This window comes from Camelus bactrianus, chromosome 32, assembly GCF_048773025.1.
Source record: "Camelus bactrianus isolate YW-2024 breed Bactrian camel chromosome 32, ASM4877302v1, whole genome shotgun sequence".
Classification (NCBI taxonomy): Eukaryota; Metazoa; Chordata; class Mammalia; order Artiodactyla; family Camelidae; genus Camelus; species Camelus bactrianus.
In genome coordinates this window covers 10964088-10976407 of record NC_133570.1, presented here as the reverse complement: position 1 = coordinate 10976407, position 12320 = coordinate 10964088, and the positions used below count along the sequence as shown (strand labels likewise).

At 46.1% G+C, this 12320-nt stretch overlaps 2 protein-coding genes across 5 annotated transcripts in view; one reads left to right on the top strand and one right to left on the bottom strand.

The window, feature by feature from the left end:
- Positions 1-108: 108 nt before the first annotated feature.
- On the top strand, positions 109-9816 carry RFC5 (replication factor C subunit 5). Of its 2 annotated transcripts, none has more exons than XM_010963611.3 (11): positions 109-306; positions 778-842; positions 1111-1247; positions 2366-2445; positions 3130-3203; positions 4415-4574; positions 5317-5398; positions 6530-6659; positions 7250-7327; positions 8371-8425; positions 9489-9816. In XM_010963611.3, exons 1-11 carry the CDS (start codon positions 242-244, stop codon positions 9583-9585), a joined length of 1023 nt encoding a protein of 340 aa, XP_010961913.1. In that variant the 5' UTR covers positions 109-241; the 3' UTR covers positions 9586-9816. The 2 variants fall into 2 exon arrangements, with proteins under 2 accessions (XP_010961913.1, XP_045379069.1); XM_045523113.2 differs by lacking the exon at positions 109-306 and adding an exon at positions 317-666.
- The window catches only part of WSB2 (WD repeat and SOCS box containing 2), a 26581-nt gene continuing 16758 nt past the window's right edge, over positions 2498-12320 (bottom strand). For 2 of the 3 annotated variants that reach the window (XM_074356109.1, XM_010963612.3), the window contains 2 exons: positions 12049-12207; positions 2498-2534 (listed from right to left, as the gene is read on the bottom strand). In XM_074356109.1, coding sequence (XP_074212210.1) covers positions 2513-2534; positions 12049-12207 — 181 coding nt within the window. In that variant the 3' untranslated portion in view covers positions 2498-2512. Of the gene's footprint in view, positions 2535-10968; positions 12208-12320 lie in introns of those variants that run through there. The other variant, XM_074356110.1, reaches the window with a different exon arrangement.

The window sequence follows — 12320 nt, the reverse complement described above, 5'->3', positions numbered from 1 at the left end:
ATCCGAGCGAGGCTGGAAGCCGGCGACTCCCGGTAACCAGGCAACAGGGACCTCAGCAATGGAGGAGGGGGCGGGACCGAGGGAGGAAGTCGGAAGCTAAAGGCTGAATCTCGCGAGACTTGCTTTTGCGCGCGAACTCCAAGTCCGAGGGTCCCGGGGTCAGGTCTCGCGGCTGGTCGCGGTGCAGCCCCCTGGGAGAAGCGACAGCCCCAGCGGACCCGGACACCTTCATCACCCCGTCATGGAGACGTCAGCGCACAAGCAGCAGCAGCAGCCCGAGGCAGCCAAGATCAGGAACCTGCCCTGGTAGGAGGAGGCGCGGCTGCGGGGAAGGGAGTGGGCCGCCCGCGGGGGCGGTGGCCCAGGTGGACAAGTGGCCGGTCCCCAGCCCGACCTCGCCCCGCCTCTCCCGGACCTGCGGCCGGGGCGGAGCCACAGAAGTTCGCCTCGACACTCCTCAACTCCCCAGCCCCGTTCCATTCTATTTAGAGCTTTTGCCAGCTTCCCCATTCCCACTGTGCACTGTGGGATGTTTGACAACATCCCTGGTGCCGAGCCACAAGATGCCACTAGCACCCTCCACCCAGTTGTGACAATGGAAAATGTCTCCAGATAATGTCAAGAATTCCTTGGAGGACAGAACTGCCCCTGGTTGAGAACCACTGGGTAAAGGGCTTTGTATCTCTTCCTGTTTTAGTTAGGACGTGAAAGGTTTCTTTTGCACATAACAAAATATCCTTGCATTTATGTATTTTGTAATCCATGCTGAATTTTCAGGGTTGAAAAATACCGTCCACAGACACTGGATGATCTCATTTCTCATCAGGACATCTTGAGCACCAGTAAGTATCCATGTGTCAATTGCTGTTATCCTAGTTGAACAACCTGTGTTAATGTCTTAGGACTGTTGTCTCTGTTGAATAACAACTTTGAAGATAAGCTTTATGGGATGTGGCTTTAATAGTTGAGTCCTACAGCTTTTTCATTCCTGCATCTGCCTCTTGATTTGAACATAGGGTTGAAATGCCTTCAGCCCAACTCAAGGGCCCACAGTGAATGAGGTGACTTTCAGAGACTGATGGCGTCTCTCTTTTTCCCCCCAACGTTCAGTTCAGAAGTTTATCAGTGAGGACCGCCTGCCACACCTGCTTCTCTATGGTCCTCCTGGGACAGGAAAGACATCCACCATCCTAGCCTGTGCTAAACAGCTGTACAAAGATAAGGAATTCGGCTCCATGGTCTTGGAGGTAAATGGGAGGGTTATTCTTACTCTCAAAGGACTCCAGTCTCCTGCTTTTAGTTCTGCTACTTTCGTTTTACTTTACAAGTTAGCTGCCCTGCTGGTTTTTGGTGGCTGGGAAAGAAGCTGGCATAAAATATTTTAATTCACTGTTTTCTGTAATTGACATTTTGGCTTGGATTGGTGTTAGCTACAGGACTGCGGTAGGGCTAGGTTATCTTTTCTGCCATTGCCAACTTTCACCCAACACTCAGTGGTCTCTTGGTTGCTGACTCTCTCCATGGGCCCCTTTCTCCATGTTTCTCCACTCAGAAGGCTGAGCTGTTGATTACAGCCTCCTTTGCCCTCTGGCTTCTGGTTAGGTTTGGCCAGGAGGGGCCCTGGCAGGAGATGGGGAAAGGAGAATGATGCCTGCTCCTGCCCTGGGGGTCAGCACAGTCTGACAGCATCCTCACTACAGGGCGCACCACTCTCCCACCCAACCTTTAAGACTTGGGGGTGGTAATGGGCCCCAGTAGCCCCTGAGGTATTGCATAGCCCTTGTGGTTTCCCCACACCCCACCAGCACTTTTGAAAATATCTCTTCATTTAATTCTCTTCCAATTACTGCATTTGAGTGTGCCATCTGTTTACCGCTGGGACTTGACTGATGCACTTAGATTATGAAATTCTACGTATTGTCCATTGTAAGGAAAAAAATGCTTATTTTTTTGTTATAGATCTTAGAATCTTGCTGCCACCAGTATTCTTACTTCAGTGTACTAAAAACTAGGTAACTTCCGGGTTGCTCTGGGATGTGGTAGCTAAAATTAGCATCATTCTGCTCGTGCCAGAGGTACTGTTCACTGTGACCAGACCAATTAATTATTCCTCCAGAGTGTGTCCGTGATTGTCCTCAGAAAGGGGAGGAAAGACAATCATATGCCTTTCAAAATATAATGTAATGATCTAGTGAGTTGTGAGTTTTAAATATAACAGTGATCTTGTTTTTAATGATTCTCTCTTGTCTGTCCTAAGACCTAGAAACCTAGCTTGCTGAGCAGGACTGATGAAAAGATACATTAATTCATAGACAGCACACCAGCAGGTTTTCTGTTTATTCTGGCTTCTCTCTTTCACATTTAGCTGAATGCTTCAGATGACCGAGGGATAGACATCGTTCGGGGGCCAATCCTGAGCTTTGCTAGCACAAGGACAATATTTAAGTAAGAATTCTTTGCATAATTTCTCTCCCTAAAGATTCTGATCAGTGAGATGATAGAGTTTAATCTTTTAAATCTTCTCCTTTGCCAGTCTGTAAAGGTTAAAAAAAAAAAAAGACTTGGTCAAAAGCAGCCATGAAAAAGAGATAAAGTACAGGAATATTATCTAAAAAATAGATAATATTACCTAGTAAGAAATATTATCTAAATCTGTATTAGCAGGTTCTCTGGGGAAGCATTAATTTTTTTTATTGGTTAACTGAGGACTGACTGCATCCTAAGACTGGATGAACTAGTTTGAATTTAAACAAAAATGATTTGAAATCAGGATGCATTACTAGGATGAGGATGGTGGTGAAAAAAGAAAAAGAAAAAGACAGGTTTAAGTGAAGTTGGTGGGGAAAAGCAGCACTAAAATAATAGGTTGCTGTGCAGAAGAAAGATGAAGGCTCCAGAGGACACAGTGTAACAGAAATACAGAAATTAGACCTCCCTTCCCTTTAGGACATGAAGGAGTGATGAGGCATTTGCTCTGTGTGACCACAGACATCTGCTTTGGTCAGAATTCTAGAAGAAAAGAAATTTATGACAAAGGGCCTGATGGCACAAATGTGAAGGTGTAGGTTTGGGCCTGGAAGTTGAAGTGAGATTGAAGAAACCTTTCAGTGGTACCATTTGTTTTCCTAGGAAAGGCTTCAAACTAGTGATCTTGGATGAAGCTGATGCCATGACTCAGGACGCCCAGAATGCCTTGCGGAGAGGTGAGGAGCGCTGCCGTGTCTGGTGTGTTCGCTGAGGAGTGTTTGGAAGGAGAATTAGGACTTTGGATGTGAGATCTGACATGGCTTGTTTTCAGTTTTCGTTCACCTTCTGGGCCCAGGGAACCTCTGTATACCTTTCACGGTGTATCCTACCTGACGATCTAGACCAAGACCTCTGTGTTGGGGGTTTCCCCTTTCAGTAGCTTAAAGACATAAGCCCTTTGGGGACTGTCAGGTATGACCAGACACTGGTGTTTCATCCTCCTTTTCCACTGGGTTCAATTTCCAGGTTGGGAATTTGTCCTGTTTGATGGGAGGATATGGGAAGTCTTTCATTCCTAAACCACTAGGTAGACCTTTCTGCTGTTGGTACCCTTCGATACAAAATAGCCAGGAAAATAATACTGGAAATTTAGTTGCACTCAGAAAGCTGACATTACTTTCCTGCTTGCCAAGTGAGTGCTTCGGCAGGGAAGGGAGCGTATCCTGTGATTTGTTGGTTTCGCGGGGCCTGTGCAGTTAGTTTTCAAGGACATTGTTTATCTCTCTCATTAAGACTGTGCTGTAAACAGCAAGGAGGGGAGAACAATCTTTAGTTCTGGGGAGGAGTGGATTGCAGCCCATGTGTAAGAGGAGGAGGACAGTTAGAGTATCTTCTGGTCCGAGAGGCTTTGGCAGCCTCTCTTCAGCCTCTTGTTCCGTAAGAGTGACTGTCAGTCTGGGCAGATCCCAGTGTGAGAACATTGGTACCTTCAGAATGAAACTGGTGTCATCAGCATCTCTAATGCTCTTGAGAATGAACGCTCTGAGGGTTTGAGACAAGGTCCACTGGGAAGTCTGCAAACGCCACCCCCCGCCCACTAGAAGGCGGAGCACCATCAGTGTGCCAAGTAAAACTTTATGCAAAAGGGCAGGAATACTGGGTTTCAGATCTTAATGGAATGGAATGGCAGGAGTGCCAGAATCCACGGCGAATCATGAAAAAGGAAATGTTTTATACAGTCCTGTGGAGGTGGCATGTTTGTCAGCTTTGGAAAGAGCTGTTTGCAGTCCTGACCCTCCAGGGAACACCCTCTCTTATTACAGTAGCATCCGCACTTGTTTGTATTCTTGTTTCCTGTGCCCTTCACGTGACTATGGAAAAGTTCAGGGTTTCTGGGTCCTTTGAAGAATCAGAATGAATGTGAGGTGGTTTTCTTTTCCCTTGCCAGTGATTGAGAAATTCACTGAAAATACCAGATTCTGCCTCATCTGTAACTATCTGTCAAAGATCATCCCCGCCTTGCAGTCCCGGTGTACAAGGTTCCGATTCGGTCCCCTGACTCCCGAACTCATGGTTCCCCGCCTGGAACATGTCGTAGGAGAAGAAAAGTGAGTATACTGAGCAGCAGGGAAAAGGGAGGGCCTCGGGGACAGAGTGTGTGTAGTGTAAGGCGACTGGCTGGTTTACATCTAAAGGTGATACAACGTTTGTGAACAACTTAGGGGGAAGCCTTGCACAGGGTACGCCTCACCCTCGGTTCGCCGCCTGGGTACCTCAGACATCCTTCACGGAAGTCATTTGGTTCTTCTCCTGATTCCATCCTCCTCCCCTGGAAGCTGTCCCAATTTCCTCCTACTCTTCTTTTGTCATTGGGAACTGTGTGCTGCCAAGTCCCTTCTGCTAAGACGCCTCTAGCCTTTTTTGACTAGAAGGGAAAGTACTGAGACATCACCTTCTGTGCAATCAGGTGCCAAGCAAGTAGCCAGCCTGAGCTGCTGCTTATTTGAAAGGAGGTACTTTGCTCTTCGGCTGCAGATCTCAGCTAGTGCTCTGTCCTCTCCAGAGAACATAATTCAAAGCCAGTTGCTCAGTGTAGCAATGGTTGGTCCTAAATAAGGGTCTTTCTAGACTTTGAGTAGGCTGTGACTACTAATGTGAGGCCCACATCCCCCGCCCCCAAAAGCCAGAGTGAATTCTGGATCCTGTAGATCGGGAGAGTGTTGTTAACTCTCTCCTTCCCTTTTTTTCTCTCATTGTTTCAAAGCCTTAATCATCCCAGGCCATCTTGTTCCGCTGGTGAACGCTTGTGCTCTCAGGGGCCTCTAACCCCTTCTGCCTCTTTTCTTTCAGAGTTGATATAAGTGAAGATGGGATGAAAGCACTGGTGACTCTTTCCAGTGGAGATATGCGAAGGGCTCTGAACATTTTGCAGGTACGGGACTACCTCAAGCAAATCTTGAGTTGTTGATTCAGAACAGTTGTTCAAGAAAGACATGCAGGCAACTGCATGACCGATCTGTTAGTTCAGAAATCTAAAGCTGGTAAGACCTTGATCTCGTAAGATGTCAAAGTGTACCCCCACCTTTGTGTTTCGATTAATTGAAAGAATGATGTGTTACAAACAAGGGAAAGATAGGGACGGATTCTGCAGCAGTAACTTAGCCGACAAGCAGCAGCATCCTCTGATGAGGCCAGCTCTTACCAATGTAACAAATACCAGGTTCGACCCTCCTACACTGTTGGTAGGAATTTGGTGCTGCCGCTATGGAAAACAGTATGGAGGTTCCTTAAAAAACTAAAAACAAAGTTACCATATGATCCAGCAATCCCACTCATGGGCATATATCTGGAGAAAACTCTAATTTAAAAAGATACATGCACCCCAGTGTTCACAGCAGCACTATTGACAATAGCCAAGACATGGAAGCAACCTGCATGTCCACTGACTAGATAAAGATGTGGTATATATACACAGTGGAATACTACTCAGCCATGAAAATGAATAATGCCATTTGCAACATGATGGACCTAGAGAATACCATACTAAGTAAGTCAGACAAATATCATATGACATCACTTATATGTAGAATCTAAAGTATGATACAAAGGAACTTACTTACAAAACAGAAACAGACTCACAGACATAGAAAACAAACATGGATACCAAAGGGCGGGGGGAGGGATAAATTAGGAGTTTGGGATTAGCCAGATACACCCTACTATATATAAGATAGATGAACAAGTTCCTACAGTATAGCACAGGGAAAGATACTGCATATTCAGTATCTTGTAATAACCTATAGGAAGGGTGGAAGAATATCTGAAAAAGATCATGCATATAAATGTGAATCACTTTGCTGTATACCTGAAACTAACATAACATTGTAAATCAACTATACTTCAATAAAAGACATGTTATCCGCCCCCCAAAAAACTCAAAAACACAGACGGAGTTCAAGCCGTCCTGTTGCCCACCCGCCTTGCTGCCTCAGCAGTGTTCCCCTGACTTGCCCACTGTGCGGTGGCCGCAGCAGCCTGGTGACTACCCCCTCTGTCTGCACAGAGCACCAGCATGGCCTTTGGGAAGGTGACAGAGGAGACCGTCTACACCTGCACAGGGCACCCGCTTAAGTCGGATGTCGCCAGCATTCTGGACTGGATGTTGAATCAGGACTTCACCACGGCCTACAGGAGTATCCTTTCTCTTGTCCTGCAGATGGTTAAGTGCCTGGGGCCAAGAACGTGGCCCCTGGAGCTCAGGCTGCAGCCAGCACCTGCACCCTCCTGGCAAAAGACAACTGGCTGCACGTGACTCCTGTCAGCTTGTCGTGGGAGCAAGCTGCCTGGGTGGGGTGGGTACTTGTCTTTAATGCCTTGGAGGTCTTTCTGAAGGGCCCTGACCTGGGTATGGCTTGACACCACTTCACCCACAGATGGGAGAGAAGCAGTTAGAGCCTGGAAGGAAGGTGCAGTCATTTTTAGGCAGTCAGTGGTACTCTTGTCTCACTATGAAATTAAGATCTAGTTATAGTGATGTAAAGCCTTTTGGGGAATTCATTTGATTCTGTTCTCTCTTGGTTCTCAGAAGGCCCTCACTGGAGATGAAAACGTGAGAAAAATAATTGGGGTCCAACACGTACAGATTCAGATTGAAAGAAACAGCTGCATTGGGGTGAAAAGCCCTACTTTTTTCAAAAGGCATTCACCAGGGTTTGGATTCAAAATTCTGTGTGGTGTGTTTGTTCTGGAACTTGTTCCATTTGCCTTAACTGCTCCCCTCTAGATATTATGGAGTTGAAAACTCTGAAGGGCTTGGCATTACACGATATCCTGACAGAGATACATTTGTTTGTGCACAGAGGTAACTCACACCACTCCCTAGGTCAGAAGCTGTGCAGGAGGCAGCACGTGCTGGGGTCCAGGGTGGTCGGAGAGGGACCCTTAGGTTCACTTTGGAAGCAAAGAAATGAGAATGAAGAGGTATAAACCTGAGCCCTCATCCCTAGTTTTATTTTGCTATTTAAAACCTAGTTCCAAAAACACTTTTGCCCTGTAGAATGCTGGAAAAAAGGAATTCCTGATGGCTAACTTATTTCCTCCAGGGGTTTGTACTTTACAGCAATAAGTAGTATATTTTAATTCATATTTCTAAGAGGTTCTTTTCCCCAAAAGCAGAGCTGGAGAAGGAATATGTACCTTCACGTAAACCAGAGCAGTCTCAACTAAACCACCTTAAGTTCCACACTTGGTCGTATCTTCTGTACAGAAAATTGGTTCTCAAGCTTGGCAGCACACACGAATCACCCCAGACCAGTTCAGCTGGCCCTTTGGGGAAGAACCAGACAGGAGTTCTCCAAGTGACCTGTGGCTCAGCCTGTAGGAGCAGCTCTTCCCCCCACGACTGCCACCTGCAGACGGTCGGGCCCATGAATGTTGGTTCCGCTGCTGCCTTTACAGGCCTCTCCCTGTGGCCGGCCGGCGTGTTAAATTCTGCCCAAGAAAAGGGTTGGCTTGAGCCCAGCTCTGCACTTTGTAGACGTTGAGCATGAATTGACTTTTAAAAATCAGTTATTTGTTTTTAAAATTGGAACAAGTGACAACTTTGAAGTTACCAGAGCCGCCCAGTTACTAAAAGGGCAGTGTTGATGGCTCTGCCATCTTCCTATGGTCACTGTGGAATATGCTTGGGGGGGGGGCACCCTATGAAGACACAAAATGGCGTGGGTAAAAACTGTGAAAACCCATACACTTCTCACTTCCTTAGAGGTGTGCTATCTTGAGATCAGTGAGCTCAAAAGAAGTTTTAGTATCATCTAAGTTGAAACTCATACATGTCTTCTGTGATTTTTTTTTCAGTAGTAGGTAGTTACAGACCCCACTCGCTTGCTTTTGTTTTTTCCCCAGTTGACTTTCCATCTTCAGTTCGAATACATTTATTGACCAAAATGGCAGACATTGAGTAAGTATTTATTTCCCAATTTTAATTCTTTTCCTGTGTTGTGAGTCTTTTGTTTCTACTTGCTTGCTTTCAACTGTTGTGTCCAAATCATTTATACAGTATATGTAGTACAGTCTCGTTTTTGGTGGGATTATCAGACAGTCTGGGAAGGGGTGTGAGCTGCTGATGTAGGGTTCAGATGGATCAACACGAGCACAGGGACAGCTCAGCTGCGTGTTTGAGGCGAGGGCCTCTCCTCAGGCCCCAAAGGCGTGGCGCCCCTTGGGTCTAGACATGCTCTGGTTACTTGGGAGGCCTGCTTCAGCTCAGACATCTAGGTCCTTTGGGACGACCAGCTATCCAGCTGTTATTAAGGCATTTTGGCATACAAAGCATATTGCGGGGAAAGTAAACATAAACCCAGTTTTCCACTTTGCCTGGTTCAGTAAACACAGTTATGAGCCCCCAGTGAAGCCGGCAGCTGTCATTTCAGTAGACAAAAGCGCTGGGTTCCAAACAGACGTCCACAGAAGCCAGCTCTAATCTGCCATCAGTGGCTTTCACACGTGCCAGTTAGGTCACCACTTCCCGTCACGCTGGGAGTAGCGTGGCTGTGCTTTCAGCGGCTGGACACTTAAAGGGGGCAAGGTCAGAGGTCAGACACCGCTGTCCTCTTCACTGACTAGACCACAGAACCACCCATACGCCAGCCACACTTGCAGGATTAAGAGGAAGGAAATCTTACAGTTCCTCTCAGTGCATTTTGTGGGTCAAGAAATAGTCCTTAATCACATAAATTCTGCATATCCACATAGAGCTCAAACAAAGGTAAGTTCCGAACACTACTACTGGTAGCAATTTTTTTTTAATTTAATTTTTCCTCCCGAACTGGAATCAAATTTATAAATGAATCTTTGAGGCAGTGAAGAAAATGTTAGGGGAAACACACAAGACTGCTGTTTGGGATAAATTTTTATTACCTCCTTCCTGTCCTCCTGCAGCCGAATTGCAGTTTGCTATTGTTCTCTTGTCAAAATGCAGCTGTGGTGGTATTTTCTCTTACCTTTCGTTTGATTTCTTTCAGGTACAGACTTTCTGTAGGCACCAATGAGAAGATTCAGCTGAGTTCCCTCATTGCCGCTTTTCAAGTCACCAGAGACCTGATTGTCACAGAGGCCTAGGTGCTGAGGACGATTTCACTGCCAGTCCTCAGGCCCAGCAGTGACTGGAGAGCAGGGGACTCCGTTACAGATGAACTGCTGCCTGGGCTGGGGGACAAAGCACCCCCAACCCCCCACCCCCGTTGTGGAAAATTGTTCCAGGCATGGTTGGCAGACATTTAAAAAGTACCATGTTTGTGGCTGTTTGGAGCGGGATGTACAAAATAATTTTAATGTACAGCTCTTACTGCACTGCTTGTTTGTGTTTTATAAGGGGGGTGGGGGTGGGGGGAGCAAAACCCTGTTTCAGCCTGAAGGCTTTTACCCTTGAATTGCTTGGACGATGGGAAATTGACCTGCCCCATTTGGAACATCAGGCTTTCAGATCTAATATGGTCCAGGTGTCCTCCAACTCAAGGTAAACAGAACAGCTCCAGAATTAACTTTGTGAATCTAATCTGTGGCACCGTCTCTACATAGGGGTTAATGGGTTTCTGGTCCACACTATTATACTTATAAAATGGACTCAATTTCCTTACTTTAAAAATTGGTCTTTTTATTTCTCCTTTTGAAGTAGGAGAGGTGCTAGCAAGTTCCTAACTGGTGGTGACAGTAGAGGAGACTTTCATTTTAAATGATGCTGTTGGGGTCACTGGTTGTCCAACACGGACCTGTTGCACCCAGGGCACATGAGATTAAGCCTGACTGCAAACCTGCAACTGGTGAAAGGATTAGGACTCGTGTACGACTGTAGCAGTGTATAAACCATCGAGCATCTGTGCTGCATTTGTGATAGCGTTCTTCACAGTAAAGGTAAAGCCGCTTCCCTGCTGTGTTACAAGGGACTCTCTGCTTAGTTACACAGACGATGACCTGTTTAACTTGCATTTACATGGAAAAGCCTCCTCCATCTCTGGTATCACAGAACCAACTTTCTTTGGAGGCAGTCCTTTATAAAGATACCCAGATCTTGTACTATCAAAAGGGAGAAGCTGGTTATGCCCTGCACTCACGTAGAACTCGCTGCCAAAGGACAACAGCAAAGTTTGGAGCTAATGGCCAAGGGGGGCCTCACGGCAGCTGCCCAGGGCTCCAAGGCTGTGCTGTACGTGGTAGTTCTGGCATTTCAAACAACAAATTAAAATTGGGCCCAATCCATTCCCTAGCTGTCTCGTACTCACTTGTTCTAAAAGGTGGGGTTTTTTTTTTCTTAATGGAAAAAATGAAATGACGAGCCAAAAGCTTTTAACTTTTTTTCCTTCAATGAAAGCCTCTCATCTTGAAATGTTTTTCTTCAGCAACAAAGGCAGCAGAGGAGAGACTCCCCTATTTTTTCAACACACTTTATGACGGTACACAGGCCTCCATAAAGCACCTAGCAAGAAAGCCAAAGGATGAGATAACTGCATTTCTTTTAAAATAATTTAAAATATATTAAATTTTCCAAAGGCAGGTTTTGTTTGAATGAGGTGTCTTGATTAGGTAACTATGCCACTGAGGGAGAACAGTACTTTGAAGGAGCTCGTTTTGTAGAGGGTAGAGTTGACACTGGCTGATTAGTCCAATGAGGTGAAGCAGTGAAGTCAGATCTCGTACATAAGAAAATCAGCTGAAGTGACGACACCATTCTTTTCACAAGTAAGAAGAGACATGTTCACGACTATTGGGATTTAAGTACTGTGGTTTTTAGAGACCAGCAAGAAAAACACAGTTGTACCTTAACATCTGTTGAGAAAAATACAAATAAATATGCTAACGAATGGGAAACGACTGACAACTCAGTAGCCATCTGAACGGTCATGCAGTTCAGGAATACGTCCTGTGTAATCTGACATGCCAGTCTGGCACCTCCCGCACATGCACACCATTGTTTAAAAAAAGAAAAAAGCCAATTCTAGTGTCTGTATCAGGAGCACAGCCTCTGATTCACCTGCACATCAGTGAAGCTACATAATACCTCACACCAGACGGCTCCACGAACACCATCCTGCTGGTCAGAGGGGAGCCAGAGGAAGGAAGGTGCTTGCCAACATCAAAACCACTCTGACCCAGCAGGAGAAAACTCTCAACAGTGCCTCCTCTGCCTCTGAAACAATGACGGACACGAGGCAGAGGCAACACCCCGTCCAGGGAGTTGGCACTTGTCCGCCACTACAGAGAGGCTCTCCGGGTCCAGGTGCTCCTATCAGCAAAACAACACGAGTAACCGCACTTGAAATCAAAACAACTAGAAAGGGTCCAGCATTGCTGTCTGTCAGCGGACTGAGGACTTAAGGTCCCCATCATCTATGACTGACTCTCACATGTCATGGAGAAGAGACTCATGGTGAGTCTGCTGGAATCTGGTTTTGCTACATTCTATTCACAATCCCAAAGCGAAATTCTATTTCAATCCAAGACCAGATGTTTGGCCCATTATTCCAGCTACTCCTTTGTCAGGAGATTTATCCTGCTACAAAGAAAAGACTACAGAGAACTGCTTACAAAGTCCTGTACGTGAGGAACTCTTTCATTTTCTTGGGGATCGGCAGTGCTAGCACTTGGTACGTTGTCAGGAAACTTCGCAGGGCTTTCCGGCATAAGTGCTTCAGTGATGAGAGGACCCTAGGAGCTGTCCAGAACTGGACGTGGCCATCCCTTGTCCTGAAATGAAACAGAAGCCAGTGTTAAGACAGACCTTGGAAACGTATGTTTTCACTGCAATAGATATTGTTTCTACTCTGACCTGCACAAGCAGGAGACTCCGGAGAGTGAAA